At 34.6% G+C, this 16853-nt stretch overlaps 1 protein-coding gene and 1 long non-coding RNA gene across 2 annotated transcripts; one reads left to right on the forward strand and one right to left on the reverse strand.

Moving 5' to 3' along the window:
• Nucleotides 1-5890: 5890 nt before the first annotated feature.
• On the reverse strand, nucleotides 5891-7885 carry LOC140181627 (uncharacterized). Its single transcript, XM_072225742.1, has 5 exons — nucleotides 7507-7885; nucleotides 7179-7424; nucleotides 6705-7056; nucleotides 6503-6622; nucleotides 5891-6308 (listed from the first exon to the last, which is right to left on the reverse strand). Exons 1-3 carry the CDS (start codon nucleotides 7516-7518, stop codon nucleotides 7006-7008), a joined length of 309 nt encoding a protein of 102 aa, XP_072081843.1. The 5' UTR covers nucleotides 7519-7885; the 3' UTR covers nucleotides 5891-6308; nucleotides 6503-6622; nucleotides 6705-7005.
• A 5555-nt stretch (nucleotides 7886-13440) lies between these two features.
• On the forward strand, nucleotides 13441-14281 carry LOC112771964 (uncharacterized). The gene is made up of 3 exons (XR_003187287.3): nucleotides 13441-13672; nucleotides 13762-13814; nucleotides 13908-14281. It is a non-coding gene; the product is annotated as an uncharacterized lncRNA (long non-coding RNA).
• Nucleotides 14282-16853: the final 2572 nt, after the last annotated feature.

Raw genomic sequence — 16853 nt, forward strand, 5'->3', positions numbered from 1 at the left:
CAACATATACTATCTGTAGCATGCATTCTAAAGGAATCACTGGATCTTGTGTCAACACCAGTGATCATGATGTCATAACTTAACATATTCAAGTCAAATCTGAAATACAAAAGAGACATACCTGTTATAAGACATAACAAATCAGATGTTCGGTTCGATATGAATCTAGATGGTTACTTTCCTAAACAAAATGGATGGTCAGTTTGTCACACTCGTAGGTGTGTTATGCCTGAACAACTTTACACCAACAAATTCACAGAAGTTTATTTTTAAAAAAAATTCTACTAGAAACAAGTCCTTGAAATGTATCATAAATAAATCCCCAAGAATCTAAGCAGAAAGTAAGCTAAATATCATATGGTAATTAAATTCACAGTAGTTAAACCTAAGTATGCTATTTCTTCCTCCCTTTGATTATCCTCCCCTTTGGTAATCCTTCCGCACGTTCTATCAATGTCCTCGTGCTAGGTGCAGTGAATGGTGATCTAACTTCCTTTCTCTTGTTCCGTGGTTGATTGCGCCGTACAGGTTCAACCTTGTCCTTCAATAATGCAAGAACCTGATCAACCAATGCATTATGTGGCCCACAGACAATGTCTAGCATCAACTCCATCCTGTATAATCTGAGTGAATCATGTAAATAGATTTGCTAGGCAAGCTAGGAGTAAGAACCGTTACAGTGATATATATTCAAATTGACACGTGATATATGCCCAAAAGTTTATTGTAGTCACCTCGTCCCATTCATTAAGAGCACGGTCTTCGGCCCAACTTTTCATGAACTTAATAACACAGATGCCACAATCAAAGCTACAGGCAAATAACACACTTATGCAATCAGGATGACAAGAATTCTTAATAGGGTATGCCCCATGATGGAAAGAAAAAGAAAAAGCCTCAAAAGCTGAGTTGTAATTTTATCTCACTTGTTGGGTTGCTTTGGAACCCTGGCGTAAGAACGAGATGGGCCGTATATAGTCCGGACGAATGCAAGAATTGCAATTCTCACCATGTCTTCAAACAGTCCCCCCTGAAAATCAAGGAACAAAATAGTCGAACAACATGCTATAGAATTAGATATTATAATTGTATATCGGACAAAAGGAATATATTAGCTTACCACATATGCATCGAGATTATCCCATTCATCATCTTGTGGTACAGAATGCAAACTGTCGGTTATCACTAGGCACTTCGCATTCACCTCAAATGTATATACCCACCAATGGCCCCTCCAACAATTAGGAATTAACCATTGTAGCAAATAGTACACAAGATTGAATATGTCTCTTAAAAAAAACAAGTCAACTCCTTTGACCATGAAAGAACCAGAACATCCTCAAATCAAATGACAGTCACGACATAATTCTTAAAAAAAATTAGCTGATCTTGAAGACACAGAATGCCTAAAGCAACTATTTACTAGGCCTAGGAGACCCACCTAACCCATTATAAACGTATCCAACAGCACAGAAGAGTAGATTCAATCAACGCAATAATATGGCACACCAAAAGAGCAAAATATGCAGAGAAAAACAACCATATTAATAGCATGAAATAGTAACCATCCATTTCAAATTAAATATGGAATAAATATTGGATTCCGAAGCCCATTTTAGGCAACATATACAAATATTTTTACCTAGAAAAAGGACACGCATAAACCAAGACCTGATTCAGACAGGATATAAATATTGTAAAACAAAACAGCAGTCTCTAAGAGTCAAACGGACCATCCTTGTCCATGTTAAAGAACACATACAGCATGAAGGGAGATCTTTACAAGTTTATTTTGAATATAATAAGAGAGAGTGGTGCTATATCGAAAGTGCAGCGTATTTAAAAAAGATTACAACTGACCCATTTTCTCTTTACAGCTTCGACTTTGTCAAAGAACCTATTATCCTCACCAAAGCCTGGACCAAGCCCCACATACATTGGACTTGCACCATCAATGAATGATGCCAGATTATCATTTCGTGTGACTAATTCCTGTAAACCCACAACTAGAAAGAATCCTTACAAAATCTGACACATATTGTAATCAGTAGAGTGTAATTACCAATATCCCTGGACACACGTAATAGAAATCTTGCTTGAATCTAGATGATTCGGTGTCATTGAAGGAGTAGCACATTCATTGAATGACCTGCACAATACATTGAGCAAGTATAAACTAAACACCAATAGAAAGGTAGGGAATTAAAACGCATGATTAAGTTCAGATAATTACCGTGCTGTTGACCCAACTGCGGGCTTTCAAGGTCCATAAATCCTTCCTTTGTAATACCAGATGTTCTCGGCCATTATAGGATGCCAAATGTTGCTCTTTTTTCAAGGACGAGTTAAGTATCCATGCTCTGATTTGTTTCTCCTTAGTCTCCCCCTTCTTTATATTTCTAAGCCTTGGATGAATTGAATGGATCGGGAACGGGGTTGGAGTCTTTTCAAGATGAGTTAAACTGAGTGAAAAGCTAGGTCTCCCTAGACTCGATGTATGGTAGCATGACTTGTTTGGCATCACTGTTTGCAGGGGCTGCATGCTTATGGCCTTTGTTTGCCACCCTTGTTCAACATTATCCAACACTTGTTCAAATTCAAGACACTGTACAATGGAGACGTCAAATTCGCTACAAACTAATTCAATATGACATTAGCTAAAATGACTAGATACGCTTACCATGACTGCTAATAACAACACGTGGGAAAAAAAGAGGAAAAAGAAACAACAAAGTAAGCTACAAACAACTTACCTGTCAAAATTGTACTCGGTAAGCTGGACAAGTGCCGCAAACGGCGTATGTGGAGATGCTTCCTTGTGGTCAGAGTGTTTGTCTTGAGCACCTTTATGATCGTCTTTGACCATGGGCTCTGCTTGATTGACATCATGTGGTGGCGGCTCTTGTTGGAATAATCGTTGCCTTCTAGCAAGCGGCACGTTATCTTCATCATCAGAGTCTAGGACTACCAAAGGTGTCCCCTTGTTTTTTGGGACACTCTCTCTTGGAAGTGCTTTTTTTATGCCGCTTCCAGATCGGTATCTGCGAATGGGCAACTTTCTCCTCGTACCAGGCCTACATTCCTGTGGTGTATACATTGAGCGAATTAAGCAATATAAGCGACACAGCAGCATATGAAAAACAACATAAATAAAACACTTTATCATGCTTGAGAGGAGAAGAATAATTTTTGTAACCACAGTCGGGGCTATATTCCTAGATATCGTCATATACATGATAAATACTCAAACCAGTCGCATACTTACTAAAATAAACATCCATGATAATAACACAAGTAACATTAACTAACCGAGCTCGCCTTCTGTCCATCCATATCTCTATGCTGAGATTTGGTCCTTAATGAGCGGATATTTTATACGCTTTTTGGCATCATTTTCATATAGTTTTTATTATGTTTTGTTTAAGTTTTATTATATTTTCATAGGTTTTAGTGCAAAATTCATATTTTTGTATTCTAGTTTGAGTTTGTGTCTTTTATGGTGATTTCAGGCATTTTCTGGCTGAAATTGAGGAATTTTGGCAAAGTCTAATTCAGAGACAGAGAAAGGACTGCAGATGCTGTCAGGATCTGACCTCCATGCACTCGAAGGAGCATTTCTGGAGCTACAGAAGTCCAAATGACACTCTCTCAATGGATATGGAAAGCTAACATCCAGGGATTTCCAGAAATATATAATAGTTTATACTTTATTTGGAAATGAAGGCCCAAAACTGGCGTTCAACGCCAGCCACCAACCCCAGTCCTGGCGTCCAACGCCCAAAGGGGAGCAGCTGGCATCCAACGCCCATTCAGGAGTCCAAAGCTGGCATTGGACACCCAAAAGGGAGCATTAGCTCATGGCTTCACTTAAGCTTATCCCAATTGCAAAATAAAGGGGATACAAAATTCTCCAATTGCAAAATAAAGGGAATCAATGCACATGGGACAAAATTAAAGTTAAAATATGTATGTTAGGTTAAAGAAACTTTGATTTATAAAGTATGTATGTTAGGTGAGATCTTAGACTAATCAAGGATTCACTTATTTAGCTCACTTAGCCTTATATATATACCCTTACCTTTACCTTGGCCCCATTACAATCTTAAAAAAGACCTCATGATTTTTGTATGTCTGTATTCTATAATTGTTGATTGGTTAGATGAAGAACAAAGTTATAGAAAGTAAGGATAGAAAAAGAATAGAGTGATTAACCCACTAAACACTGAGTGACTAGAGAGTAAACACAAAATCCAATGAGGGTTCAATAGCTCATCACCATATATCTCTGCTTAAATTGTTAGTTGTCTTGCAAGTTTGTGAAATATTTTTGCCCATCTCAATTGTAAAAGTGCTTTAACATTATCTAAGGTTTGGCTATGCATACATGATTCCTTGAGGATATGAATTAATTTAACTACATGTAAGCTTTATATACAAGTGAATAACAATTAGAATTGCATGATTCATTTAGGTAGTTGCATTTAGAATAGATTGCATTGCATGAGATTCCACCACTTTAACTTTACCTTACTCTTTATCTTGGATTTAGCATGAGGACATGCCATTGTTTAAGTGTGGGGAGGTTGATAAACCCATATTTTATGATATATTTTGTACTCAATTTAAGTGATTTATTCAATCCTTCACCCACTTATTCATGTGAAATTGCATGGTTTTACTTTTCCTTCCTTATTATGTGATATATGTGAAAAACATGTTTCCTATGTTTTAAAAATAATTATTTTAATTACCTTTTATTACCATTCGATGCTGTGATTTGTGTGTTGAGTATTTTCAGATCTCCTAAGGCAGGAATGATTTAAAGGATGGAAAGGAAACATACAAAATGGAAGGAAAGCACAAAATGGAGTTTTTGAAGAAACTGGCAGTGACGCGAACGCATGGACGACACAGCTGCGTGCCTAGCGCAAAAAGGCAGCGACGCGAACGCATGGACGATGCAGCCGCGTGCCTAGCGCGAAAAGGCAGCGAACGCGTGACAAGGAAAACTATCAGATGACACGACCGTGTGACCTACGCGGGCGTGACAGACGCCACGCACCAGAAACTGCAGAAAATGCTCCCAGCGATTTCTGAAACCCTTTTTGGCCTAGATCCAAGTACAGAAAGCACTGATTAGAGATTATAAAGTGGGAGAATGCATCCATTCAAAAAGGAGGCCTTCTATTATTCACTTTTCAGAATTTAGATGTAGTTTTTAGAGAGAGAGGTTCTCTCCTCTCTCTTAGGATTTAGGATTAGGATTCCTCTTAAAGGATTTAGGATTATTTCTTCTCAATTTCCAGGTTTAATGTTCCTCTTATTTATTTTCTATTTTATTATATACCTTTAATTATTATTTATCTTTCCAATTTAGCTTATGCTACATTCATGTTATGATTTTCTTAATTAATATTATTTGAGGTATTTCAGTTTATGATCGTTTTATTCTATTTATGAATGCTTTTAATTTAATTTAGATATTTTTTTCCTTTTGGCTTTGGTTAAGTAATTGGTAACACTTGAGTTGTCAAACTCAGCAGTGGTTGAATTTGGCATATTACTAATTGATCTAGATCGCTCTAAAGCTAGTCTTCCCACAGGGATTGACTAGGACTTGAGGATCAAACTAATTAGTCCACTTGACTTTCCTTTGCTTTAGTAAAGGTTAATTAAGTGGGATTAAAACCTAATTCTCATCACATCTGATAAGGATAACTAGGATAGGACTTCTAATTCTTATACCTTGCCAAGAGATTTTATTATTGTTAATTTATTTATTTTACTTGTCATTTAAATTACTTGTTCCCTACTTTCAAAACCCCCAATTTACAAAACTCATAACCAATAATAAGAACACCTCCCTGCAGTTCCTTGAGAAGACGACCCGAGGTTTAAATACTTCAGTTATCAATTTAAAAGGGGTTTGTTACTTGTGACAACCAAAACGTTTGTACGAAAGGATTTTCTGTTGGTTTAGAAGCTATACATATAATGCGACCATGTTTTTATATTTCTTTACCGATAGAAAAACCGATCGTCAAACCACCAGCTTGATTATACATATCTTAGACGGCTAATCTACGGCTTCATTGGGTACTTCTCGAGACATCAGTGCAGCAGAGGTGCGGGGTGATTAGGGCCTTTGTAGTATAGGCTAGAACCAAAGGAGCAGCATTCTCTAATCCGTAAGATCCGACTTTGTCTATGGGGCTTCACCCCGTTCAGATTGGATGACCGCTGACCCAGCGTTTGATCTGAAGCAGAGGAGCTTAATGACCACTGACCCGGTGTTAATCATATACAGCCTGCCATGGAATGAATCAATCAGAAGTTGGAGTAGATGGTGAGAAAAGTTGATCCAGAAGGAAGAAGCATCTCCGAAGTCTCAACTGCTCTCATACCATAGATTTCACACCTATCTAGTAACGTTTTATTTATTTACCTCCGATGGCATTTGTATTCAATTTAACTATAAAAATGAAATTATTAGGGATTGTACCTGTGAAATAACATGGTCGGCCTTCTTATCAAGTTCATTAGCAGTCCATTCATCAATCCAAGGCTCGGGTGCTTGACATGCATGTAACCGACCATGCTTTAAGCGCTGAAAGTACAGAACCTGGATACAAGTAATTCAAATGTTAGGATTTACAACTTAAGACGTACATGTAGTAGAAATTTAGGTAAATTATTGGCGATACCAGCAACACGAACATACACCCGCCACATATTTCCTGGTTCTCATTTTGGAATTTTCTTATTGCATCTCGCAACCACTTTAATATCTAATACGGCCAGTGAAATCTTCTTGGGTTCGAGACATCCAAAATCGGAGGGAGGTGCCATGGGAAAATAGTCTGCTGGCTTGTAGGGCAAAGAAACATCTTCAAAACCACGAGGATAAAGTATCGTTTAAAAGCCATCCTTTGTTGCTCGATCTCCATTGGACAGGCAAAGACAAAGTCCCGCAGTTGTGTTGTTGTTTTCATCTGGAACTGTCTCTTAAGTGCCAAATGGGATACATTTTTCTTCTACAGTTCCGGGATTGGTCCCCTACATTAATGAAATATTGTACAACAATCAATCAGTATCAACAAAGAAAAACCAAAACACACACACAATAATTATTACATCTTACATAACTTCAACTAGCCTCTAGAAGGTATGCTGAATACCCTGCTGATCAGTTCGGCGGTAATGTGGATGTCCCCTGCGTTGACCCTGAGAGTGTTTGATTCCATGTCATAGGCCCTCGCAAGTTGAAGCATGATGCTCTGCTTCACATGCCATAGCGGTACCCGCCGCAGAAAACCAAATCCAATAGCCTCAAGCTCAGCCAACTTAGCGTCCTCATTATGTAGTTCCAAGTGGGAAAACAAGTTGTTGATGTAGCAAGGTGAGCATCGCGTCTCGACTAATTTCTGTTGAGAAAAAATTAAGAAAAGAATGACGTCACAACATATAATCAAACATCTTATTTCAATCATGTAAACAATGTGATACCTTTTTACCCATCTGATTTTGCGTTCGGACGGTATGAAATGGATTGTTGAGCACCGTGAAATTTTACTCATGCAGTAGGTCACCTGAATTCTAATGCAAGATTCTATTGAGTTTATAATTAACCGATGAAACTTATGATAACATGAGCAAAAAATCCTGTAATTATTCCAGCTAATAAAACTCAAAAGATTATAAGGCCGAGGAAGAGAAAGGATGTGCACAGCAATAACTTAGGTGGTCTGAGAGTCCGACTCGGCCAATTATAAACATAACAATCCTGCAGGTAAATCAGATTCACACAAAGCAAAAATATGGCACACCTAAACAGCAAAGCAATCAGTGCAATTCAACCATCCAATTATTCATTGAATTTACCATATGTTCCACGTCGATCTAGGTATGCATATCCGAGTTTGGATTACGGTCTATGGACCATGTACACAGTTTCTCACTAAAATACAAGACAACCCTCAAACATCACAATAGTCACACAGAATACCGACACAGTAAACTTCTCATTTATGAAAATCAACCATCCAAATATGGACAAAAGACTAATCATATTTGCTACTCATATAAAATTGTTCTTTCGAGTATTTAATGAATCATACATCAAACTAGCAAGATATATACGTCATTAAAATTCGAGGATATAGATCAGCAGTTTTTTCGGCAAGAATGGTAATTTTTAATGCAAAAAGCAACCTTTATTAGAAGATTAGTGATTAGAGAATTGAAAGGATTTGATCCACACTTCCATGACCTATTGAAACAGAACATAGCCACTTGAAGAAAAAAACAACAAAAAAGCAATAGCGAATCGGTGACTTTTGTAGATTCATATGTCTTCAACTGATCTTATTGATATGGTCATAATAAAAGTAAAGTTAGTCGTATGTGTGAAAATAAACATCTAACTTGAACTTTTCCAAAATAAATACAAGGTTAATATAATTAGCATCATGTATGAATTGTCTTACTTACAAAAACAAGAGACCGATTAAACAGCAACTCGTTCAAACAAGCTGATAGTGTACTAGGATCAAAATAGCATTCACCATAATCAAAATCGACCATCCAAAGGTTTGGTAAACTAACCAATATATTCACACTTTAATTTATCATGTGCACATCAGGATATCCGCAAAGTAAAAACAAATCACACTTCATAAATCAAGGAAACAAGGTTATATTGAACAATGATCAAATAGTAAATTAAGACCTATTTTCCAATTTATTGTCTTATGCAATACGAAGCTCGACTTGATGGGAAAATATACAATTACACTTCCTCAGGGAATATACAATAGTTCTCAGATACTAAGATTAATTGCTAAACAGGAAAAGAAAATAAAAAACAAAATCCCTACAAAAAAAATAATAACCCGTTAAGCAAATAGGTGCTTGTCGATGGAAAACAACCATCCAATAACCTGCTAAAGTAACCATCTACACAGTGTCAACTAGATATCAACAATGGTCCACACATCGAAGGAAAATAAAAAGGGCATATTTGAACCAAGCTTTTGCATTTCTTCCAGCAAAAAAATTAAATCAAAAGCAACCATCCACATCACAATTTTAATCAACAAGTTTCGACACAATAATCATGCAACAAAGTGAGGTTTTCACTGTCAGAAATTTAGCAACTCAGTAATATAAACAGTATACAGCACTAGAAACAGCAGAAATAGGAATCATGAGAAAAGACATCAAGCCACTAACCGATAAAGGTCGATGATGGTAGGTTTGAACCATCCAATGGTCACGCAGGAGGAGGTCCCAGGCCGCCGGCTGACACAGAACGGCGAGCGCGAATGAGGTTGGGTGATGCAGGTCGCGTCGACGGAGATTAGGGCTCCAGATCGCGCGGGGACGGAGCGGCCGGAGTTCAACCGCGACGTAGCGCACGGATTGCTTCAAGCGAGGACAGCGCCGCACGGCGAAGGCTTTGTGTCAGGCGGCACCTTGGACGGGGATGCTCAGCCATCAGTGTGCCCAGCAATTGCTGCCAGCAACGGAGATTGTGCGCGAAGGAGGTTGTCCGTTAAAGTCCTATGCGGCAGGGATGCAGTTCGAAGGTCACACGACGGCTGCTTGGGACGGGATGTTCAGCTTTGACAATGGGGGTTTTGGGTGGTAGCGTGGCCTTCCATTCAGAATAAAGGAATTGGGAAAATTTTGAAAATAGGGGTTAAAACAAAACTGAACAAGCATTTAGGTTAATTAGGGTTAAAAAGGGGTTAATCATCATTTTTAATTCATATTGGGCCTAACAAACAGCCCATTGTAGCCATTATATAGGTAACTCATTGGCTCCCTAGAGGAACTCTATTAAAAACCCTCTCCTAATGAAACAACGTCGTGCCCTAGTCCTAAAATGTTACATTGTGTATCATTCAGGCAAGGGACATATTTGTCCTTATTAAACACGTGGAACTTAATGGCTGAGTCAGCAGCTTCACGTGACACATCAGATCATTCTGTTAGTGGTTAATGGAGCTGAGTCCAAAATGACCAGTTTGTCTTATGCCAGAAAATGCTGAGAACTAATTAAGTAATTAATTTTTGTTGGAGACCAAAACGCCCACTTAGAAATTTTTTGAGTTCCAATTTGATTAAATACTCTATTATTAACACTCATTATTTCGCCATTGATCTCATCAAGATAGACACAACAAACAAGAACATGAATGAATGAATAAAACTCAGTTCTTAAAGGTTGCATTTGTTCATAAAGACAGGACAATTAGACATGGACACAGAAACACAAAATCGTATTTGGAATGTGAGACATGGACAAAGACATTGTGTCCTAAGATACTTAATTAGTATATTTTGTGTCCTTTCTAACAGGAAGAGCACAGAAACACTAAACGGTGACATAATTTTTTTTCATTTATTATCATATCAAATTTTCATAATTATATTTTTTATTATTTTATTTTTATTCTAAATTTTGCGTGAAAAAAAAATAAAGGTAAATTAAACTTTTTATTATTTGTTCTATCTTATATTTTGTATTTCCGTCCTTTATGTTATGTTCTTAGCATTTTTTCTTGTCCTATTTTAAAAACCAAATGTAGCCAAAGAGAATAGATTAGAGTAGTAAGAACTTACATTGTTGTTATTATTATATCAAGATAGAAAGTAAACAACGCAACACAAGATACGAAGAAATGTAATAAATTCCAGCCCAGATGATCCAAATGAAAATATTTATCAATTCAAAATCAAGCCACCAACTCAAAATGTAGCATCCATTATTCCTAGTGCACAACTAAACCCAATTTAACGATTTTAACTAAATCATTTTGAAAAAAATAAAAAAAAAGACAAGAAAAACTAAATTACCTTCGGGTTTAGCATAGTACGAGGGAGAGAGAGTAAGAATGTTGGCGACGGACAACAGGCGACAAAGCGACAACGAACGATGAGCGAGCAGTCGGTGTGTTGCGGGGCGATGAACTGCTGAACAGGATCTTAACAATGCAACGCGAAAAAACTAGTGCCTTGAGCAGAGGAGTTAGATGCTACAACAAAAGAGAAGAACTTAGGATTTATCACCTTTTTCTTTGAGAGAAGAAAGAGAGATTGAAGGTGATGAGGAGGGTATATAACTTAGGTTTCTTTTTCCTTTTTAATTTCTTTTGTTTTTCCTTTTAAATAACTCCAAAACGACATCATTTGGGACATTAGGGAAAACCCAATTTAGTCTGACCGATCATTCCTAGTTGATTTAGCGGTTCGCAGATAGTTCTCAAACTAAAGATTTATCTTGTCAATCGAACCACATACATGATCAGTTCTCGATTTAACTACTCCAACTAGCCTATTCAGTCTATTTTTTAGAAAATTGTTTGTAACAAATGTTGAAAGAATGAAGGCTTGATTTGCGTAAGAATTGGACACCAACAAGAAATGAAGGAAATGGTGTAAGAGATCATGTCTAATACTTTTTCCTTTTTATATATCTTTTAATTTTTATAAATTAATAATTACTTTATATATATTACTTGTTGGTGTCAAATTTTTACACAGATCAGGTTTTCATCCCTCGATTTGCATGCAGCTTCTGTCGTTAACACTAGATCTATCATATCTAGTCCACTTAATTTGTGTACTACCTACAATATACAACAAGAACAATAAAGTCTTGTCCTACTAGGTCGAGTCGGTTACATGGATCAAGCGATGTCATTGAGCTCTATCATGTATCATGTCTACAGAAAGACAATTTACATGTGGATCTTGTTTGTCCACCTCATGGATGGTCTTCCTAGGTCTTTTTCTGCCTTTCACCCATTTTTCATCTTCCATCTCATTCACCCTCCTAGCTAGGTGCTCTGTCAGTCTTCTTCTCACATATCCAAATAACTTGAGATGCGATTCTACCATCTTTTCCACAATAAGTGCTACTCCAACTCTCTCTCTGTTATATCTTCGTTCTTTATTTTATCCAATCGCGTGTGACCACTCATCCATCTCAATATCTTCATCTCTGCCACACTTAACTTATATTCATGCTCCCTTTTGGTCGCCCAACACTCTGTACCATAAAGCATAGCCGGTCTAATAGCAATGTGATAGAATTTACCTTTATGTTTTAAAGGCACTTTTTTGTTATATATGAAACCAGACGCACTCCGTCATTTTGACCAACTTGCTTGGATCCTATGATTTAAGTCTTGTTCAATCTCTCCATTATTATGTATGATACGCCCAAGATATTTAAAAATTTTAACGTTTCCTAGGATGTTTTCTCCAATCTTCGCCTCTATATTAGGGTTTTCTCTTCGACGGCCGAACTTACATTCCATATATTCCATCTTGCTACGGTTTATGCGCAGACCATACACTTCTAGAGCTTCTCTCCATAAATCTAACTTCTTATTTAGGTCTTCACTTGACTCTCCCATAAGGACGATATCATTGGCAAAAAGCATGCACCATGGCACAAGCTCTTGGAAATGCTCTATTAGTATTTCCAAGACTAATGTGAAAAGGTATGGACTTAAGGATGATTCCTGGTGTAATCCTATACCAATAGAAAATTCCTCTGTCACACCATCTTGAGTCTTCACACTAATTGTAGCCCTATCATTCATATCTTTAATTGCACGGATATATGCGATCCTTACTCTCTTCTTTTTCAAAACCTTTTATAAGACTTAAAATTAAATTTTTAATTAAAAAATATTTTAAATAATAAAAAAATCTTACTTTAATATTAGTAATACATTTTAAATGTATAGTTATGGTAAGCATCATAATTATAGCCGTTGTTATTAATAAAACAATCACATTAGGTGTACATTAAAATGAGCCATTAGCATAAAATACACGTTAAAAATGAGTTAAATAATACATGTATTAATACATAAATACACAGTGGTTAATTTTAGTGTATAAATAGTATTTTTATAAAAAAAATTATAAAATATACATCCACCAATTTATCAAATCAAAATTCATTAATTAAAAAATTTTATTAATATAATTAAATTACATAAAATAATCTAATCTTTACTAAAATATTTTAAACCTAAGATAATTTATATGATACTATTATTAACGACCATAAAAATAAATAAATTTAATTAGTAAAGTAAATATTTATAATAAAATAATTAAGTATAATATTAATGCACTGATAATATAAAAAAAATTTATACAGTCATTCAACCATATATATTTATTTTGATGACTATTTATACAATAAATAAAAAAATAATTATTTTTACTAATAATATAATTATATAATTAAATGTATATAAAAATAAAAATTCACATTTATCTTCGTATAAAATTATCAATTAAAAATAATTAAATAATTTAATATATTTAAATAAATTATTATCTAATAATTTTTAACCACAATTCACGCTACGTCAAGCTTTGTCAAAACTAAATTCATTTTAACACCATAGTTTCGACCACAAACTTTCTTTTTCTCTCTCTTCCCAAATAGGCCATGTGGCCATTTCTTTCTCTCTCTCTCTCCTCATTCCATTTCTTTTTTCCACCAATAACGTAAGAAAAAGAAAGCAACCATAAACATTCTTCCTCATGATTTCTAGCTTAAGTTCTGATCGCAATTTTATTTCAAATAACTGAGTCCTCACTATACTTTCTTCACGTCAATACCAATTTTATTAAAGGCATGGTAAAAAATTTCTTCCTCTCCTTCTCTTGGAACTTCGTTCAAGTGGCCAAGAATGATGATCTAATTTTGTGATTTGTTCTTTGTTTAAGGAACCATAATCTAGATCATTAAGGAGTTGGAATCATAATCCTCAAGCTCTTAGGTGAGAAGAGAAATTCTCTCCCCTTTTTTCTTGCCGTCAATTCAGCCATGAGGCCATAAATTGATTAGAATTTTGTTGTTGGATGCAAATTAGGATCTGTTGGTGAAATTGAACTCTAAAGTGGGATCAAAAGCTTGGATCAGATTTGAGGTAGGGAATTGTATGATCATTTATGCCACTTTGTCTTAAAACCCTAGGCTAGCCATTTTGCAAATTGATAGAATTATATTGTTTGTAAGTGTCGATTTTGTTGATGACTACGTGCGTGTTTGGGGAATAATGAAAATGGATAGTTGAATGTGAAACTTTCATGCTAATGAGTTTGGAAGTCACTTGAATGATTATGGAAATTTTCCTTTTAAGGGTAATTATGTCCTTTCATCCTAAAGATGTGTATGTTGAGTTTTGAATGTCATATTGCCACCATCTTGGTGAACAAGTCTTAAGAAAGAAAATGTTTTAGAGAATCTCATCAAGTTACTAGGCCTTTAGAAACCTCTAGATATTTTATTGTTCGATGAATGGTTAGTTATAATAAATCGTAAAATAGAATTCATATTCTACTGAATTTTATAAGACATCGTGGAATCATAGATCATAGAATTCTCTAGATTTCCTAGATAATTATTTATTGTTCCATGAACCATTAGTTATAGTAAATTGTAACATAGACTTCATATTCTGCTAAATGTTTTCTTATTAGAGACAAAGAGGAGATCCTAGGTTTGGTACAAGTGAGTTCAAACCATAGTTGTAAAAATCAGATCGGATCGGCCGGTTCAACCAAAAAATCGGTGAATCGGATCCTATACCGGTCCGGTCCAATATTTGAACTGCACAAGAAATTGAACCGGTCAAATTCGGTGTGAACCGGTCAAAACTGGTGAGGTGGTCTAACCGAACCATTTGAAAGAAAATATTTTCAAAATGCTTGAGGTAGGGTTCGAATCCCTGCCCTCAAAGAAACCAAAAAGCTCCACAACCACCAGACCACTATGTTTTTTATTAGAATGTATGCAAATTATAACCCATATAGATATCTTTTATCAAATAATTTACTTTTATTTAATTTATTTTAATTTTAATTATAAACTCACTCATTCTTAAATTAATTATATTTTTATTTAACAATAATTATAAACTCACTTATTTTTTTATAATTATATAATATCTATTAATATTATTTTTTAATAAATACTTGTAGTATATAATAGTATAAAAGATATAAACTAATTAATAAATTATTAAAATTTAAAAATAATAGTTATTTTAATATAAAAACAAAATAAAAATATTTATGATAGAGTAAAAATAATAAAATATTTATTGTTCATGTTCCATATTGTTTTAAAATAACTTGATATTTTAAAATGTTAGTAAAAATATGTATTTTAAATTTTAATTTTAAACTTTTGACTATTTTTTATTTTTTATTTACATAAGATCGAGTCAACCAGTTCAACCAGTAACCCAACGATTGAACCAATGATTCAGTGACCTGACCGGTTCGATCACCGGTTCGATTCTGACCACTATGGTTCAAACATGCAATCTTGAAGCCTTGTATTACAAGTTTCGATATTAACAAGTGTTTATCAAAACAATGGATATTCCCAAAACTGGGGTGGGCTTACATTGTAAAAGTGGGATAGGGCTCACATTGTATGCGATGATTAGAATTTTCAAAATCTTTTGAATACTAAATTTTGGACTAGGTTAACATAGGACGACAATTATTTACGCGAAAAAAAAAATTTGAGTAAAACAACACAAAATGGAATAGATACACTTTTGGTTTTTAAAATTTAGAATAAAAATTAAAATTATCCCTAACCTTTTTTTATTTAAAATGGTCCTCAATATTGTATTTAGAATTAAAATTATCTTTTCAAAATTTTTCAAACAAAAATACTCATATCTTTGTTCTGACTCCAACCCTACCATCAATCATTACCACCTTTACTCCTACCAAATAGTAGCCATCCTCTTCTCTAATATTATTCATTTCATCCATCATCAACAACACAATATTTAAATTTAAGAGCAACACCAACAACAACATTATTTATTGCAACTTAATTCTCCAAATTCAACAACAATACAACATTCATATTTTTTGAAAAAAAGAAATAAAAAAGAAAAATTAGGACAAAAAAAGAGACAAGATACATGAAATGAGTTTAATGAGAGAGAAAGAGAAGAAGAAGAAAAAAGAAAGAGAAAGAGAGAGTTGGGCAGCTACTACTTTCTTCCTCCTCCTCATAGCTACCCTAACTAATTCCATCATCAACGACGAGATTCAAGAACCCTGATTCAAGACTAAAGGTCAAAAGAAGACATGGATTCTGAAGAAGTCTAAAGGGGCATAGCTGAAGAGCGTGTGACCATTGTTTGCGTCGCTAGTAAAGAAGTCATCATTTAGGGTTTCAACTCTAGTGAGGTGGAGAAAGGAACGGCGACAATGGTGGGAAGGAGGTGATATACGATAATGGTCTTTGATGGAGAATGATGAGGAAAAAAGGGAGGAGGGTTTTTTAATTTTCAAATTTTATAAAGGATAAATTTGTCAAAAAGAATATTTTAATACTAAATATAATGTTAGAAACTATTTAAAAAAAAAAAAAGTTAAGGACATTTTAATTTTGATCTCAAATATTAGGGACCAAAATAGTATTTTAAAATGTTTGGTAGTAAAAAAATTAGCCAAAAATAATTAGAATTTATCTTATTTAATATTTATTAATTATTATAAATTAATAAATATTAATAAGACAAATTCTGACTTTTTTTTCCTTTTGTCTCTCTAGCATTACTAATAATATTCATCCCACAAAAAATTATATGTATATATGCATCCAGAGCAAAATGCAAATATATAAAAATCTATTAGCATCAAACTAGCTACCTAAACTACTATTTCTAGATTTTGATCCCTTTTTATTTTAAATATGAAAATAAACAAAACAAAGAATCAAATAGTTAATTATCATAAATTAAAAATTATGTCACAAAATCAACTAAAATTGTCCTTTCTCAATA

The sequence above is a fragment of the Arachis hypogaea genome, chromosome 18, assembly GCF_003086295.3.
Source record: "Arachis hypogaea cultivar Tifrunner chromosome 18, arahy.Tifrunner.gnm2.J5K5, whole genome shotgun sequence".
NCBI lineage: Eukaryota > Viridiplantae > Streptophyta > Magnoliopsida > Fabales > Fabaceae > Arachis > Arachis hypogaea.